Source organism: Carlito syrichta, unplaced genomic scaffold (genome assembly GCF_000164805.1).
Source record: "Carlito syrichta isolate Samal-C Ts95f unplaced genomic scaffold, Tarsius_syrichta-2.0.1 Scaffold287805, whole genome shotgun sequence".
Taxonomy (NCBI): Eukaryota; Metazoa; Chordata; class Mammalia; order Primates; family Tarsiidae; genus Carlito; species Carlito syrichta.
The window spans coordinates 314,148-327,315 of NW_007231901.1; the positions used below are offsets into that span (position 1 = coordinate 314,148).

General features: G+C 44.9%; 1 protein-coding gene across 1 annotated transcript in view; it reads left to right on the forward strand.

Moving 5' to 3' along the window:
• PCNX2 (pecanex homolog 2) overlaps positions 1-13,168 on the forward strand; it is a 284,046-nt gene that overhangs the window by 248,274 nt on the left and 22,604 nt on the right. The window contains exons 26-27 of the mRNA XM_021709971.1: positions 4,180-4,413; positions 6,204-6,316. Of these exons, the coding sequence (XP_021565646.1) occupies positions 4,180-4,413; positions 6,204-6,316 (347 nt within the window). The remainder of the gene's footprint in view (positions 1-4,179; positions 4,414-6,203; positions 6,317-13,168) is intronic.

Here is a 13,168-nt window from a genome sequence, read left to right on the forward strand (position 1 = left end):
TCCTGCCCAGAAATTCTGATTCCATGAGCCTGGGGTGGAGCCCAAGGACTTATATTGTTTAATAAGTTTCCTAAGTGATTTGATACACAACTAGGCTTTGGAGCCACTACAGACATAATTTTGCTCCACAGAAACAAGAATGTTTTTTTCTTTATTTTATTGTAAAGATGTAGGCTACGAGTCAGAATTAGGCTACATGCAGGTGAAGTGAATCTCATCAAACTGAAAAGCTTTTGCAAAGCAAAAGAAACCATCAAGAGAGTGGGGCGACAACCCACAGAATGAGAAACAAGAATTTTTCAATGCCAGCTCAGGAGGGGCTGAGATTTTTGGACAGGTGGAGCCTCGTGGTGTCCCCCCCACCCAGGTTAATTCACGTTGCCACCGTCAGGTCTGCTTACTGGAGGTTAAATGAAAATGCAGCACTCAGTGATCCCGTGACCTTTGGTGAGGGGTGGCTCTGAACTTGCTCTCATTCCTCCCAGTGCAGCTAGCTAAGGGGAATTTCAGGAGAGCTAACTGGCGATTAGAAGAAACAGTTCTTTGGGGGTGAAAACAATTGAATATTTTCTTCTTTGCCCTCAGCTGCTAGAGAAACAAAGTTGCCTTTGTAGCTCTGGATTATTTCAAGAGTCAAGAGTTTGGCTTCATTCTCTTGATCATTTTCTTATTGGACAGGAAAATTGAAAATCAAGGGAAGTTTGAAGTAATTCTTTTTTTTTTTTTGAGTTGGAGTCTCACTCTGTTGCCCAGACTGGAGTGCAGTGGCTGCTCCCGGCCACTGCAGCCTCGACCTGCTGGGCTCCGGCGATCTTCCCGCCTCAGCCTTCTGAGTAGCCAGAATTACAGACATGAACTACCATGCCCGGCTGATTTTTTTTATTTATTGTAGAGATGAGGTCTCGCCAAGTTGCCCAGGCGGGTCTCGAACCCACGGGCTCGGGCAGTCCACTCACCTCAGCCTCCCAAAGCACAAGATTACAGGCTGAGCCACCGAGCCCAGCTAAAATAATTCTTTTATACAAAAGATTTTTTAAAAGTCCCCCCGATAAACTGGGTCAGTTCCCCCACCATGAATATATTTGAAATAACCTCCTTCCTGGCGACTCGAGGTTGTCCCTGGTGTCTCCTCCACCTCTCTTCAGTTGATTAGTGCTGAAAACCCTCTTAGCCGTCCAGAAATCGGCATCTGCGAGGGCCTGGTTTTCCTGCTGCCTTTGTTTGTGGGCAGCTCTTTCCGAAAGGAGATGTGCTTATTGCTTGCCTTGCAGAAAGAGGAGTGAACAACCTGACACGTGGTCTGCCTGTCAGGACCCCCTTCCTAGAATGAGTTGTGAGAATGAGAATGTGCTGATCTGCAATTAAAATGAGGAGCCAGGGGAATCTGCTGGAGGAGCCAGATAATCATGCATTAATTCAGGAGGGGTCCTGTCTTCAACATGGTTTGGGCTCACCCTGTCAGTTCATTGTCACCCTCCCGACTTATCAGTTTCACTTAGCGCTGCGTCCATGTCAGAGCCTGAAGGATCTCCCAGCGTTCACGGACTCTGTCTCCAGGATAGAATTTCTGCCTAAATAACTGAAGACGGGGCATGGCCTGCAACTAGTCGGGCGGTTGTTTCTGTGCAGTGACTAGGGAAGCTGAGCATCGAACCGGGCTCTGTTCTGAGGTCAGCGCTGTGAGGTGTTGCCAGAGGAGGAAGTTTCAGGCTCGGGGATTCAACACCCTCATTAGCCATTCTGACTTCATCAGTGGTGGGGTGACTAATCCCCCCTTAGAAATAAATGAAAATATACACTGTCGTCTTTCTCCTGTTGTTTGTTATTCTTATCTGGTATGTGATTAGGACATATTGGGGAAAACCTAGACCAGATGTTTGCTGGAGCCAGATGTTTGGAGAAACCAGATTTCTCTCTTCCCTTTGTAACGCTCAGCTGAGACGGGGTGCCTGTGACCATGGGCCCACATCCGGGGTATCACTTGCTGATAACTTTGGGCTGACTGCTCAACCCGTCTGTCTGCCTCCTAGAAGCTTTAAACGCTCCATCCGGCAAGAGGACAAAAGAAAACCCTGCAGATTCAAATTTTATATTTTTGAATATCAGATGTGCACTCTGGTGACCACCACAGACGCAGCTGTCTCCTGTCCCCTAGTGCCATCCCCGTTCGTTCCCTCACCCCTCTGCCTCAACCTCTCCTGGGCTGCTGCTACCGCTGCCGCTCCTGCCTGTCCCGAGCTGCTTGCTGGGTAGGTAAGTCACAGCTGGTGAAGACATGACGACCGTGATTGCTTCTTGGGTGCCCACCACGGGCCAGGCCCCATGCCAAGTTCTCCACGCACGTCATCTCGTTCTAAACCTCCCACAGCGATGCAAGGTGGGCGTCCTGAGCACTTCTGTCTTTCCACCTCCTGCTTCGTCTCCCTTTGACCTCTTCCTCCGTCCCTCCCTCTCTTGCTTCCTCCTCATGTCAAAGAGATTTCTTGAGGCCCTCCTGGCTGTCCTGGGTGGCTGCATTCCAGAGACTGGGGGAACAGGTCCGCCCCTGAATTCTAGCTGTGATCTGCAGGCATCATGCTTCTACTTCCTCGTCTGGGGGACAGGAAGACCGTGGAGCCTCATGGAAAATATGCCCCCAAGAAGGAAGATCATGAGCCACAAGCCACAGACTAGCCTCTGCAGAGTCCATGCTGCCCTCTGTCCTCACTGCAGAGAGACGCTAAGTCTGGAGGCTGCCACTGTTTAGAGGAAACCAGAGACTGCTTGTGCCCCTTCACCCGCTCAAACTCCTGAGAAAGCTTGAAACCAGACACCTCTGTCACTTGAGGGCTTGAGCTCTGGATTTTATTTCCCAGCCACAGGAAGGGGACAAGAGCGGGAAGGACAGATACTTGTTACTTCCTGTTTTTTCACTAGGAAAGAAGGTGTTTTTATAAACAGGCCATCAGTTACGTGTTTGATTCTCACCAGAGCACGAATTCCTGTCTCCTCGCATCCCATTTTGAGAGCCCCTTGTCCCTCATGATTTCAAGATGAGACAAGCAGGCCCCGTTCCCAAGTCCCCCTCAATTTCAGTAGCCCTGAGTGCCACCTCCATTTTTCTGTTGTCATGAAACCGTAGTGACTGTTCAGCAGCGTACACTGATCACTTGCTGCTGTGCCCCCGTCGGGCCTGGACTTTCATTTCCTCTGTCGCATCTTTATTTCTCCAGGCCAGGTGCTGGCCATGCTGAAGGATGAATTCATTCAAAAGCTGCAAGGCGGCTTTCCACAAAGCTGTGACTCAGAATAATAAAGCTCAAGGGAGACATTTTTCCCAAGCCGGACTCCTGAGTACAGTTTCTGATTAAGCGTTTGAAAAGAACGTATGTTCTTTCGCAGATGTCCACTGTCTGGCACTCCGGATTAAGTGTGTATGTGTGTGTGACAACGATTTGGTGTCATTGATAGTTTCCATAAGAGCAGCTTTGTCTTCATTTATTAAACACTCTTCAGCTAGAACCCTGGAAGAGGGTCTGCCCCGGTCTGTTTTAGCTGGATCTCCCTAGCGTGGCACCCACAGAAGCCTGCAGTGATCCCAGCAAAGGGTGTTTGTGTATGTTTCTCTCAGGAATGACAGGGCTGACTGTCAATCTTCCCCATCACGGAAACTCTGTTCTGTTTCATTCTGCTAGCATGATGTCCGTCTCACCTTCCTTTCCCCAGGATAGCCCTTAAGAGAGGACATCCTAGAATGTCTCAAATTTCTATGCATTAAACCTGGCAGGAAGTACAAATGGTGCCACAGTGTGGGGATTTAGTGTTTTTTCACTTTCCTGAGGTTGAGTTGCTTTCTTTTTTTTTTTTTTTTTTTGAGTTGGAGTCTCACTCTGTCGCCCAGACTGGAGTGCAGGGGCTGCTCCCGGCCACCGCAGCCTCGACCCGCCGGGCTCCGGCGATCCTTCCGCCTCAGCCTTCCCAGTAGCCGGAATTACAGGCGCGTGCTACCACGCTCGGCTGATTTTTTTGATTTATTGTAGAGATGAGGTCTCGCCTGCCCAGGCGGGTCTCGAACCCGCGGGCTCAGGCAATCCACTCACCTCAGCCTGAGTTACTTTCTAAGATGTAATCAATGTTTTAAAAAATCATCCTGGTTTTGGGATAGTTGTAAGGGCTCAACATCTTACCTTCTGTCTGTAGAGTATCATTTACTTTATGGCAACGTCCCCCAAACTCCTCTCCTGGATGAAAAACGAGTCGCTTCTGAAGTCCCTGCAGCCCTTTGCCAAGTGGCATTACATTGAACGTGACCTTGCGATGTTCAACACTAACATTGATGACGACTACGTCCCGTGTCTCCAGGGGATAACACGCGCGAGCTTCTGCAATGTGTATCTGGAATGGATTCAGCACTGCGCACGGAAAAGACAAGAGGTGGGTGAGAGGGTGGGGGCTGGGCGTGGAACGTGAGTGTAAAACCAAGGAGTGGTGTGATGTCCATCTCTTTCTTATATTTTATGGTGGACTTACACGAGAGGAGAGAAAAAAGCATTCGCATTTGGATAAACATTTATCTAAGTGAGCAAAATTAAATGGGAGAATCGATAGACCGTGTCTCCAGTGAAGGAGAATCAGAGGTATGCATCCTTTATGCGTTGCCCGGGGTCAGTGAGGTTTTAAGCCCCTGTGATATCTTTCAAACATCGGAAGCTTTTTGGTTTAACATCACGTTTTGAGATCGCTATACAAAGTGCGAAGAAATCAGGATGACGTACCGATCCTACTGGATCGTGGACGTGCAGAATCTGTTTAGTAATCAGATGGTCCGGGTTACTTCTTTAGATGTTATTTTTGCTATATTTTGTGTATGTGTGCTGTCGTTCATGTGCTGAGGACACTTCTGGAGGTGAATCCTGCCTCTCAGAAAAGAAACCAAGAATAATGACAGCTTACAAAAAAGGAAGGGGGTAGAGTAGGAGAATGGGGAGGGGGCAGATAAGGAGAGTCAGTTTACCTTGCTTCTTAGGACTTGAAAAGCTGAGTCCATGAGTTGTTGGGAAGAACTTCCTCTGCAGCTGGTGCAGCATGGGGTTTGCCGTGGACAGAATAAACCAAACCATGGCAGAGCCCAGGTCTGTGACCTTTTTATGAGTGATTAAAAACAGGTGGCAAAAGAAAGTGGCAGAACCTGGTTTCTCCAGACAAACCAAGGAGAAGGTATGCAGATAATCTTAGCCCACGCTTGCCCTCTTTGGTTGAGATAGTCCAAGAGTTTATTAAATTTTTGCCTATATCTCCATGACTCTTCTCTTTCCTCGGTTGGCTCACAAAATTATTTCATTTTTCTTGCAAAATAGTTTTGACTTTAAACTTCTTCTGCATCTTTCCCATCCTTACCCTTGTCTTTAAAGCTGACTTTGACTTTGGATAGCTCATTTTTTTTTTTTTTTTTTTTAAAGACAGGGTCTCACTCTGCTAGAGTGCAGTGGTACACTCATAACTTACTGCAGCCTCAAACTCCTGGACTCCATTCATCCTCCTGCCTCAGCCTCCCCAATAGCTAGGACTACAGGAGTGCACCACCACACCCAGCTAATTTCTTCTTCTCCTATTTTGTTTTGTTGTAGAGACAGGATCTTGCTGTGTGGCCCAGGCTGATCTCAAACTCCTGGCCTCAAGCGATCCTCCATCTCAGCCTCTCAAAGGGCTAGGATTACAGGCATGGAGCCACCCTGGCCCAGCCTGGACAACCTTTTAAATCCAGTTGTTGATTGTGGAGCTACCATCAACCCGAGGGCTCCTTGTTGTTATGGGGAGAACGGAAGACTCTCATTTGCATTGGATCCAAGTACCTTCTCTACATTCTCTCTCCTTGATAGACTGTGCCCCTCCCTGCACTGGATGGTGTTGGGGTGGGCATCCATTTGACCAGAAGCACTGGCCATCTTTATGAACTGAAGTGCCATATTGGAAATCCCAGAGAAGCAGGTCATCAGCTTTTTCTCTCCTAAAATAGCTTCACCCCCTTCCCCCTCTCCATGTTTCACAACAAAACACACTGTTTCAGGAAGCTGAGACTTCCCCATCCCCAGAGAACCATATTAGAGAGGCCCGGATGACCACTGGCTGGCTTTAAAAGCCTCCTCTCCCTCTACATGGATGGTTCTACATGGGTACATGTTGGCACCTGAGCGAAAGCTGAGTTACCGCCCTTGTTCTTCCAGCCTTCCAAGACCGTGGACAGCGACGAGGATTCCCCTTTGGTGACCCTCTCCTTTGCCCTGTGTATCCTGGGGAGAAGAGCTCTGGGAACTGCAGCACACAACATGGCCATCAGGTACCTGGAGAAACCGTCGGAATCTCTTAGACTGGTGCAGACGCTTGCTTTTTATATTTTGGACGGACTTGGCCAATAATTTTCTAAAATTGAACTGGTTATACTTCACGATGGTTATTTCCGTGGTCGATCATGTAGGGCCTGCAAGAAGACTTTTTTTGATCTCGGTGACCTTTTGGGGTATCGGATTTGGAAATATAATTCAGATGAAAGGCAAATCTCAGGAATTCTAAGTAAAGGGCCTTCTGTGGTAGAAAGGTCCTTTCAGATTTGCTGGAACGATTCAATGAAATCACGCCTGTTAACTACCTAGTCTGGTACCTGATGGAGTTGATGCTCAGTAAATGTTAGTTCCCTTCCTCCAATTTTTTGATGTGCACACACACACACACACACACACACACACACACACATACACACACACACACCCCCTCTAGTCCAGATCCTACTCACCCTGTCTCTTTGGATCTTTGTTAAATGGATGCCCCTTCTTCTATTTTTCAAGCTCTGTATACTGGATCTCACCTCTCAGTATGTAAATAGCCCAAGTCTGTCTTTTCAAAGAACAAGAACAAGTTAAACTCTCTGCTGGCCCTTTGTCACACTCTATCACTGAGGTGGTATTGTTCACACGGGAAACAGTATTCAGGCCCCGCTGTGTCACTGACAGCCGTCCTGGCATTTCAGCCAAACTGGTCTTGGGATTTCATCAGCCACCTCCTAGTCATCTAAACCAGGGGCCAGGGCACAGACTTCTCCTCTGGTACTTAGCACAGCGGCACAGCGGTTCTGAACTATGCCTGCCCATCACAATCACCTCCACAAGTGGCTCTCCACCCCATGTGCCCATTAAAATCTCCAGTAGGGCTTTTAAATATTCTGGTGCTCAGATCCTACCCCAGTCTAGGCCAATTCCATCGGAGCCACTCTAGGCTGAGACCACACATCCCGGTTTTGTTTTGTTTTTTAACTCCTCAGGCAACATCAGTGGGCAGCCAAGGCTGAGAATCACCCAGACCTAGGGAACTTCAAGAAGAGCAGGTGCCTGTTTCTCCGGGTTTCTCCTCTGCTTAAGTCTTCTTTATGTCTGTACCATATTGTTGATGTGAGGCTCTACAAAGGAAGTTCTTCTGAGATCGAGCGAGTTGTGTGCTAGTAGGTTGGATCACAAACTAATTAAGGGCAAAACCAACTCGTCTATTTGTTGAGCGACCCTGAGCTGCCAGGTAGACAAGTTCAGGGAGACTTGTTGACTGTGTGTCCTCATGTCCTTCCTGAGGGGGGCGACTAGAGTCGTTGCTGGTGGCAAGGTGCTGAGAGGCATGGCCAGTTAGGAGTGTTGTGGCTGGCCGCTCTCTCCGTTTCTCTCTGGAGACAGTAGCCTAGAGTCACCAACAGGGACAGGTGAGAACCAAGGGCAGTTGGAATCTGTGACATCAGCTACTCTTCCAACCTCCACAGCTCAGAATTTCACGATGTTTTTTCTGGACGAGAAATGCCAAATGTCTGAGCCTTACATGTCTGGCCCTTAATGTCTGGCATTAATACCTGCTCTAGGCAAGTCCTCTGGGGAGAAGCTGGCTGGCCCCCAGCCTCTCCTGTCCTCCTACCTGACTCAGTCCCACACTGGACTCTGGCTGTTCCTTTTGTGGCCATTTGGGACTGAGTGTTTTAAGTCTAGCAGAAGACTTCTTTGCGGGCTTTGTAAAGCATTATGATGTGGCCCCTAGAGGGGGCTCCTTATTAAACTTGTAAATAGGGAACAGTGTTTGAGAAGGGATTCATAGGATCTTGCACTTGAAATCACAAAATGGGGCTTCAGATATTCATAGATGGTTAAACTACTATTGCAAGGTCTTTTCTTTGATCAATTGGAAGTGTTTTATACATTGCAAGTGGCAAACATGCTGCGTTTTTTTTTGTTTGTTTTTTTTTAGTTCATATCAAGATTTTTTTAAAGACTTCTTCAACCTTGTCCTTTGTGTAACTTGCTCAGATATTCGTTCCTGATCCAGGTGTTTCTTGCTTGGTCTACTTATTTTTCCTTGATTAAGTGCTCTGCTTACAAGCTGCTTTTTTAAACCTGGTTTTGATGGGATTTTCTTTGTTTCAAATAGCTTCTCACACTCTATGTCAGCTCGACTTATTGCAAACATGGTGATGAGATAAATCTGGGAAGAATCTTCTTGGCATTCTAATGAAAGACTAGATGATCTGGGTCTGGTTCCCTTTACTGAGAGATCCCACAACACAGCAAGATCCTACAAGGCACTTTCCTTTCCGTTTTTGACTTACAAGAGGCAACTTCTTTTACGTGCCACCCTAGGCCCATGGTCTAAAGTCCATAAAGTGCTGACTTGGTCGGATGTGACTGGCAAGTCAGGATTGGTACAGGGTGAGGGCAGGTTGGAGCCTGGCAGGACCCCGCCTCTTTTCAGCCAAACAGCTGGGCTTTATGTTTCACATGCTAGAGGTCCATAAATGGTTTTGCATAAAACAAAAGGGTATCCGAACTCGATAAAATTTTAAACATCATTTCTTTGTTTATCAAGACTCAAATGGTTCTCCAAAGATGCTGTCTCAGTTTGCACTCTTACCAATACTGTTTTTGGCATACGCTCACTACTGGGTGTTTCATCTTTTAAAATGTTCTAGTCTCATGGGAGAACAATTGTATTTCACTCCTATTTGAATTTGCATCTCAATTCTTAATAGCGAGGGTAAGAATCTTTTTCATGCCTATTAGTCATGTATAGTTTTTCTGTGATGTGCCTGTTTATACAAACCATTTGTATTAAGTACTTACTGATATTTAGGAGGCATTCACATTGTTTTTTTTTCCCCACAAATTAAGCTTGTTATGTTGTTAGATGTGATCAAGTATTTTCTACCAAGCTGCCTTGTCTTGTATTTTTATTTATGATGTATTTAAAATTTTTTTTTTATTTTATAATTTCTGGATTTTATGTCTTTCCTAAAAATGTTTTTGTAGCTCCAAGATATAAAAATACTGGCTTCTATTTTCCTCTGATACTTCCATAGTTTTATTTATTTATGCTTTGCTTTTGAATCCTGGGAGTCTGCCTAGGATTTGATTTTAACCTACTGATCAGCTTATAAGCTAGCTTTTTACTGCTCCTTGGATTTGAGCAAAGGACATGAGACTCCTGGGTCAGGAACAAAGGACTTTATTTCCCCCTAGAACAGCAAGCAGCAGATACATCAGCATATTTGTCTCAGGTCCCCTTGCCCCAAGGCCCATGGAGGTGACACAGAACACCCATTCTCCACTGCAGGAGAACACTGAGCTTAGGGAGCCAGCCACTTTACAACATCGTTACTTCATCTTTCAAGGACAGTCAACTTAAACCTTGAGGCCTTGCATTCTCAGCATACCCAGTAGGATGTGCCGGAGAATGAGAGACCCATGGAGTACTGTCTCCCAAAAATCCAAGATGGAAGATATGAGATAGGAATCCAATATTAGATAGCTCAACACCATTTGGTAAGTAGCTCATCATTAGTTAGTGAATAAAAATGACCACTGAGTTGAAACGCTATTTTTGCCAGATATATAAATGCTGTGCTTCTAGATTTACACTTCTGTTCAAGTGATCCATTTATCTTTCTTTTATTTTTATTTTTATTTTATTTTTTTGAGTTGGAGTCTCACTCCCTTGCCCAGGCTAGAGTGTAGTGACACGCTCATGGCCACCACAGTGTCGACCTGTTGGGCTCTGGCGATCCTTGCGCCTCAGCCTTCCAAGTAACCAGAACTACAGGTGTTAGCTATCATGCCCGGCTAGTTTTTGATTTATTGTAGAGACGAGGTCTCGCCAAGTTGCCCAGGCTGGTCTCAAACCCGCGGGCTCAGGCAATCCACTTGCCTCGGCCTCCCAAAGTGCTGGGATTACAGACTGAATCACTGAGCCCGGCCACTTGTCTATTCTTACGGCAATACCACACTGTTTGGCTTACTAGAGTGATATCTGTTATTTTAGCATCTGATAAGCCAAGTCCTTCTGTCCACTTTTTTCTCCTTTTTTATAGTTTTGTGGTGGGTGCTATTTTGCTCATTTTCTTCCCAGGTGAAATTTTAGAATTACATTCTACAAAATCATAAAACCAACATTCCAAATTTGAATTTTGATTGAGATTTTATCGGATATATAGAGAAAAAATGAGTACCATTTAATAATATATCTTTCTGATCACTCAGTTTTTAATGTCCTTCAGTAAAATCTTATCATTTTTTGAAGATTTATAATTCTTTCATGGGGTTACCTCTAGGTATCCTACAGTTTTATTGTGATTTTGAATAGAATCATTTTTCGTATCACATATTCTATTTGGTTACTTCAGGTATACAAGAAAGTTTTTTATTTTTATTTTTAATATTGACCTAATTCTGGGCGTCTCTACTGAATTCTGTTAGTAACATAATATTTCAACGAATTATCTTTAATTTAATTTCAGATGTGGAAAAAACATCTGAAAATAATGGCAATTTTTACTTTTTAAATTCCAGTGTTTTTTTTTTTTAAACATATTTTTTATTATAAAGTTGTGGCGTACAGTTAAAGGTTAGGTATACAAATATGCATCGTTCAGGCATCCTGTTAATAAAGGGTGTCTCCTCATCCCCAGACAGATATTGACTACCGTTAGTCCCACCTCCCTTCCTCTCCCTACTCCCCCCATAGTTTCCCACCACTGTCAGTCCTTTTTTTATAGTATTATGGTAGATATTCAAGGTCCACTATATGAGTGAGAACATGTGATACTGAGATCTTTGTTTCTGTGAGAGATCACTCAGTATTATAGACTCTAGTTCCATCCAGGTTGGTGTGAAATTCATGATTTTGTTCTTTTTTATGGCTGCGTAGTATTCCATCGTGTATACGTACCACATTTTTTAAATCCAGTCCTCTTTTGATGGACAGCATGGCTGTTCCAAGTTCTTGCTATTGTGAATTCCAGTGTTTTTAACTGCAGTCTTTTCCTTATTCGACTGGCTGTGACCTTCAGTGCAGTGCTGCTGGTGGGCATCCGTATTAGTTTCCCACTGCTGCTGTAACGAACTACCACCAAGTTGGTGACTTAAAGCGATGTACATTCATTATCATTTTGTTCTGGAGGTCAGAAGTCCAAAATGAATTTCAGTAGACTAAAGTCAAGGTGTCTGCAGGGCTGCCCTCCTTCTGGAGGCTCTGAGGAGAGAAGCTGTTCCCTGTTCTCAAGGCTGCTTACATTCCTGTGGCCCTTTTACCTGCCCGAACCAGTAGTGTTGCATCTTCAAACCCCTCTCGGACTGGAACACTATCTGTCCTGCCTCCCTGTTTCACATCCTTGTTATTTCACTGGTCTAATATTTTAGTGCTAAAAATGAGGTTTGGTTTAGGTTTCTGTTAGACTATTTTTATCACATCGGGATTTTCCTTCTCAGCATGTCAAAGCTTTTATCAGAAAAGGGTGTTGGATTTGTTTAAAATGTGGGGGCATGCATTCACATGGTACTATTCTTCTCCTTCAGTCTATTATTATAAAGGGTTGTATTAATAGATGTCCTCATGTTGAAACATCCTTGCAATTCTCATGACCAATCTCTTCTTGGTCATGATGTCTTATTCGTTTTCTACAGTGGTAGATTCTATTTGCTAATATTTTACTTAGTATGATTATATCCATGATCAAAGTAAGAGTGGTTCATAATTTTGTGTGTGTGTGTGTGTGTGTGTGTACACACTCTATCCTTATATAATTTTAAAATCAGGAATATGTCCCGAGGCGTACCGTATAGACCCAAGTCATTGTCACATGCTTAAAGAGCTACTGGTGACTGTGAACACCAACCCAGGGAGGGGCTCATGTAGCAGCCTGGTAGAAGTTACATGTTCTGCTTCACTTGACCGGTTGGTGAGGGAATTGTTTTGACTTTACAAAAGTGATGTAGCTGGAAGGATATGCCTCAAGAAAGAAAGATACGTTTATGCAGAGTTAGGGAGGATGTGTACATTGAGAGTCATCATAAATGAAATGCTGAATACAAATGAGCAGAAGAGTACAGTTATGGAAGTTGTCTTTAACATTTTTAAGTGTTGATATGTTATGGAGATGAAATGGGTTGATATGGATATGGCAAGCCAGCACTAATAACTTTTTAAACTTGAAGTTTGGGACATATCTTCTTTGAAGAACTGTGTCTTCCACTGAAGAAAGCCATACAATGTAATGGGATGTTTTCATAGGAAGTCAACATAGTCTCCATGGCCCCAGAGGCTGCGATGGCTTTAATCTTGTCTCCAGTACATGAAAAATGATGAGGCAGATCCTGGCCATTGTTCCACGGAGAACAATGGGGAGGGTGGCTGCATTTCACAGGAGCAACAGCTTCGCTTGCAAAAGAAGATTTAGGGAATCTTGAAGTAGGATAGAAAATTTTAAGGCAGAATTGGTCTTGAAAAGGGATAGGAAAACAAGCCAGACCTAAATGTGCCCTGCCAAGCCCTGGCACACGGCCGGTGGCAGGAGGTTGTGTTGTGACCCGAGAGCACTCCGTCTACCATCACTCCACTCCTCTCACCCACAGTGCCCTGAGCAAAATAGGCTCTTGAGAAATCCAGGGCATCTCAGCTTCTGTTCCTGAGCTTCCACTGGAGAAGAGGCCCCGGACTGGGTCCAGCCATCATACTGGATCATCTTGCAAAGAGATTAAGTTCCCCTTGCCAGTCTGGGGTTGGAAACAGAAATCAGAACCTAGGGGAGAAATAAACGCAAGAAATAGAATGCTAGATGCTAACCCAGGAAATCTAAATTGGTTACCAAGCTAAGGTCAGAATCTTGGAGCATGGG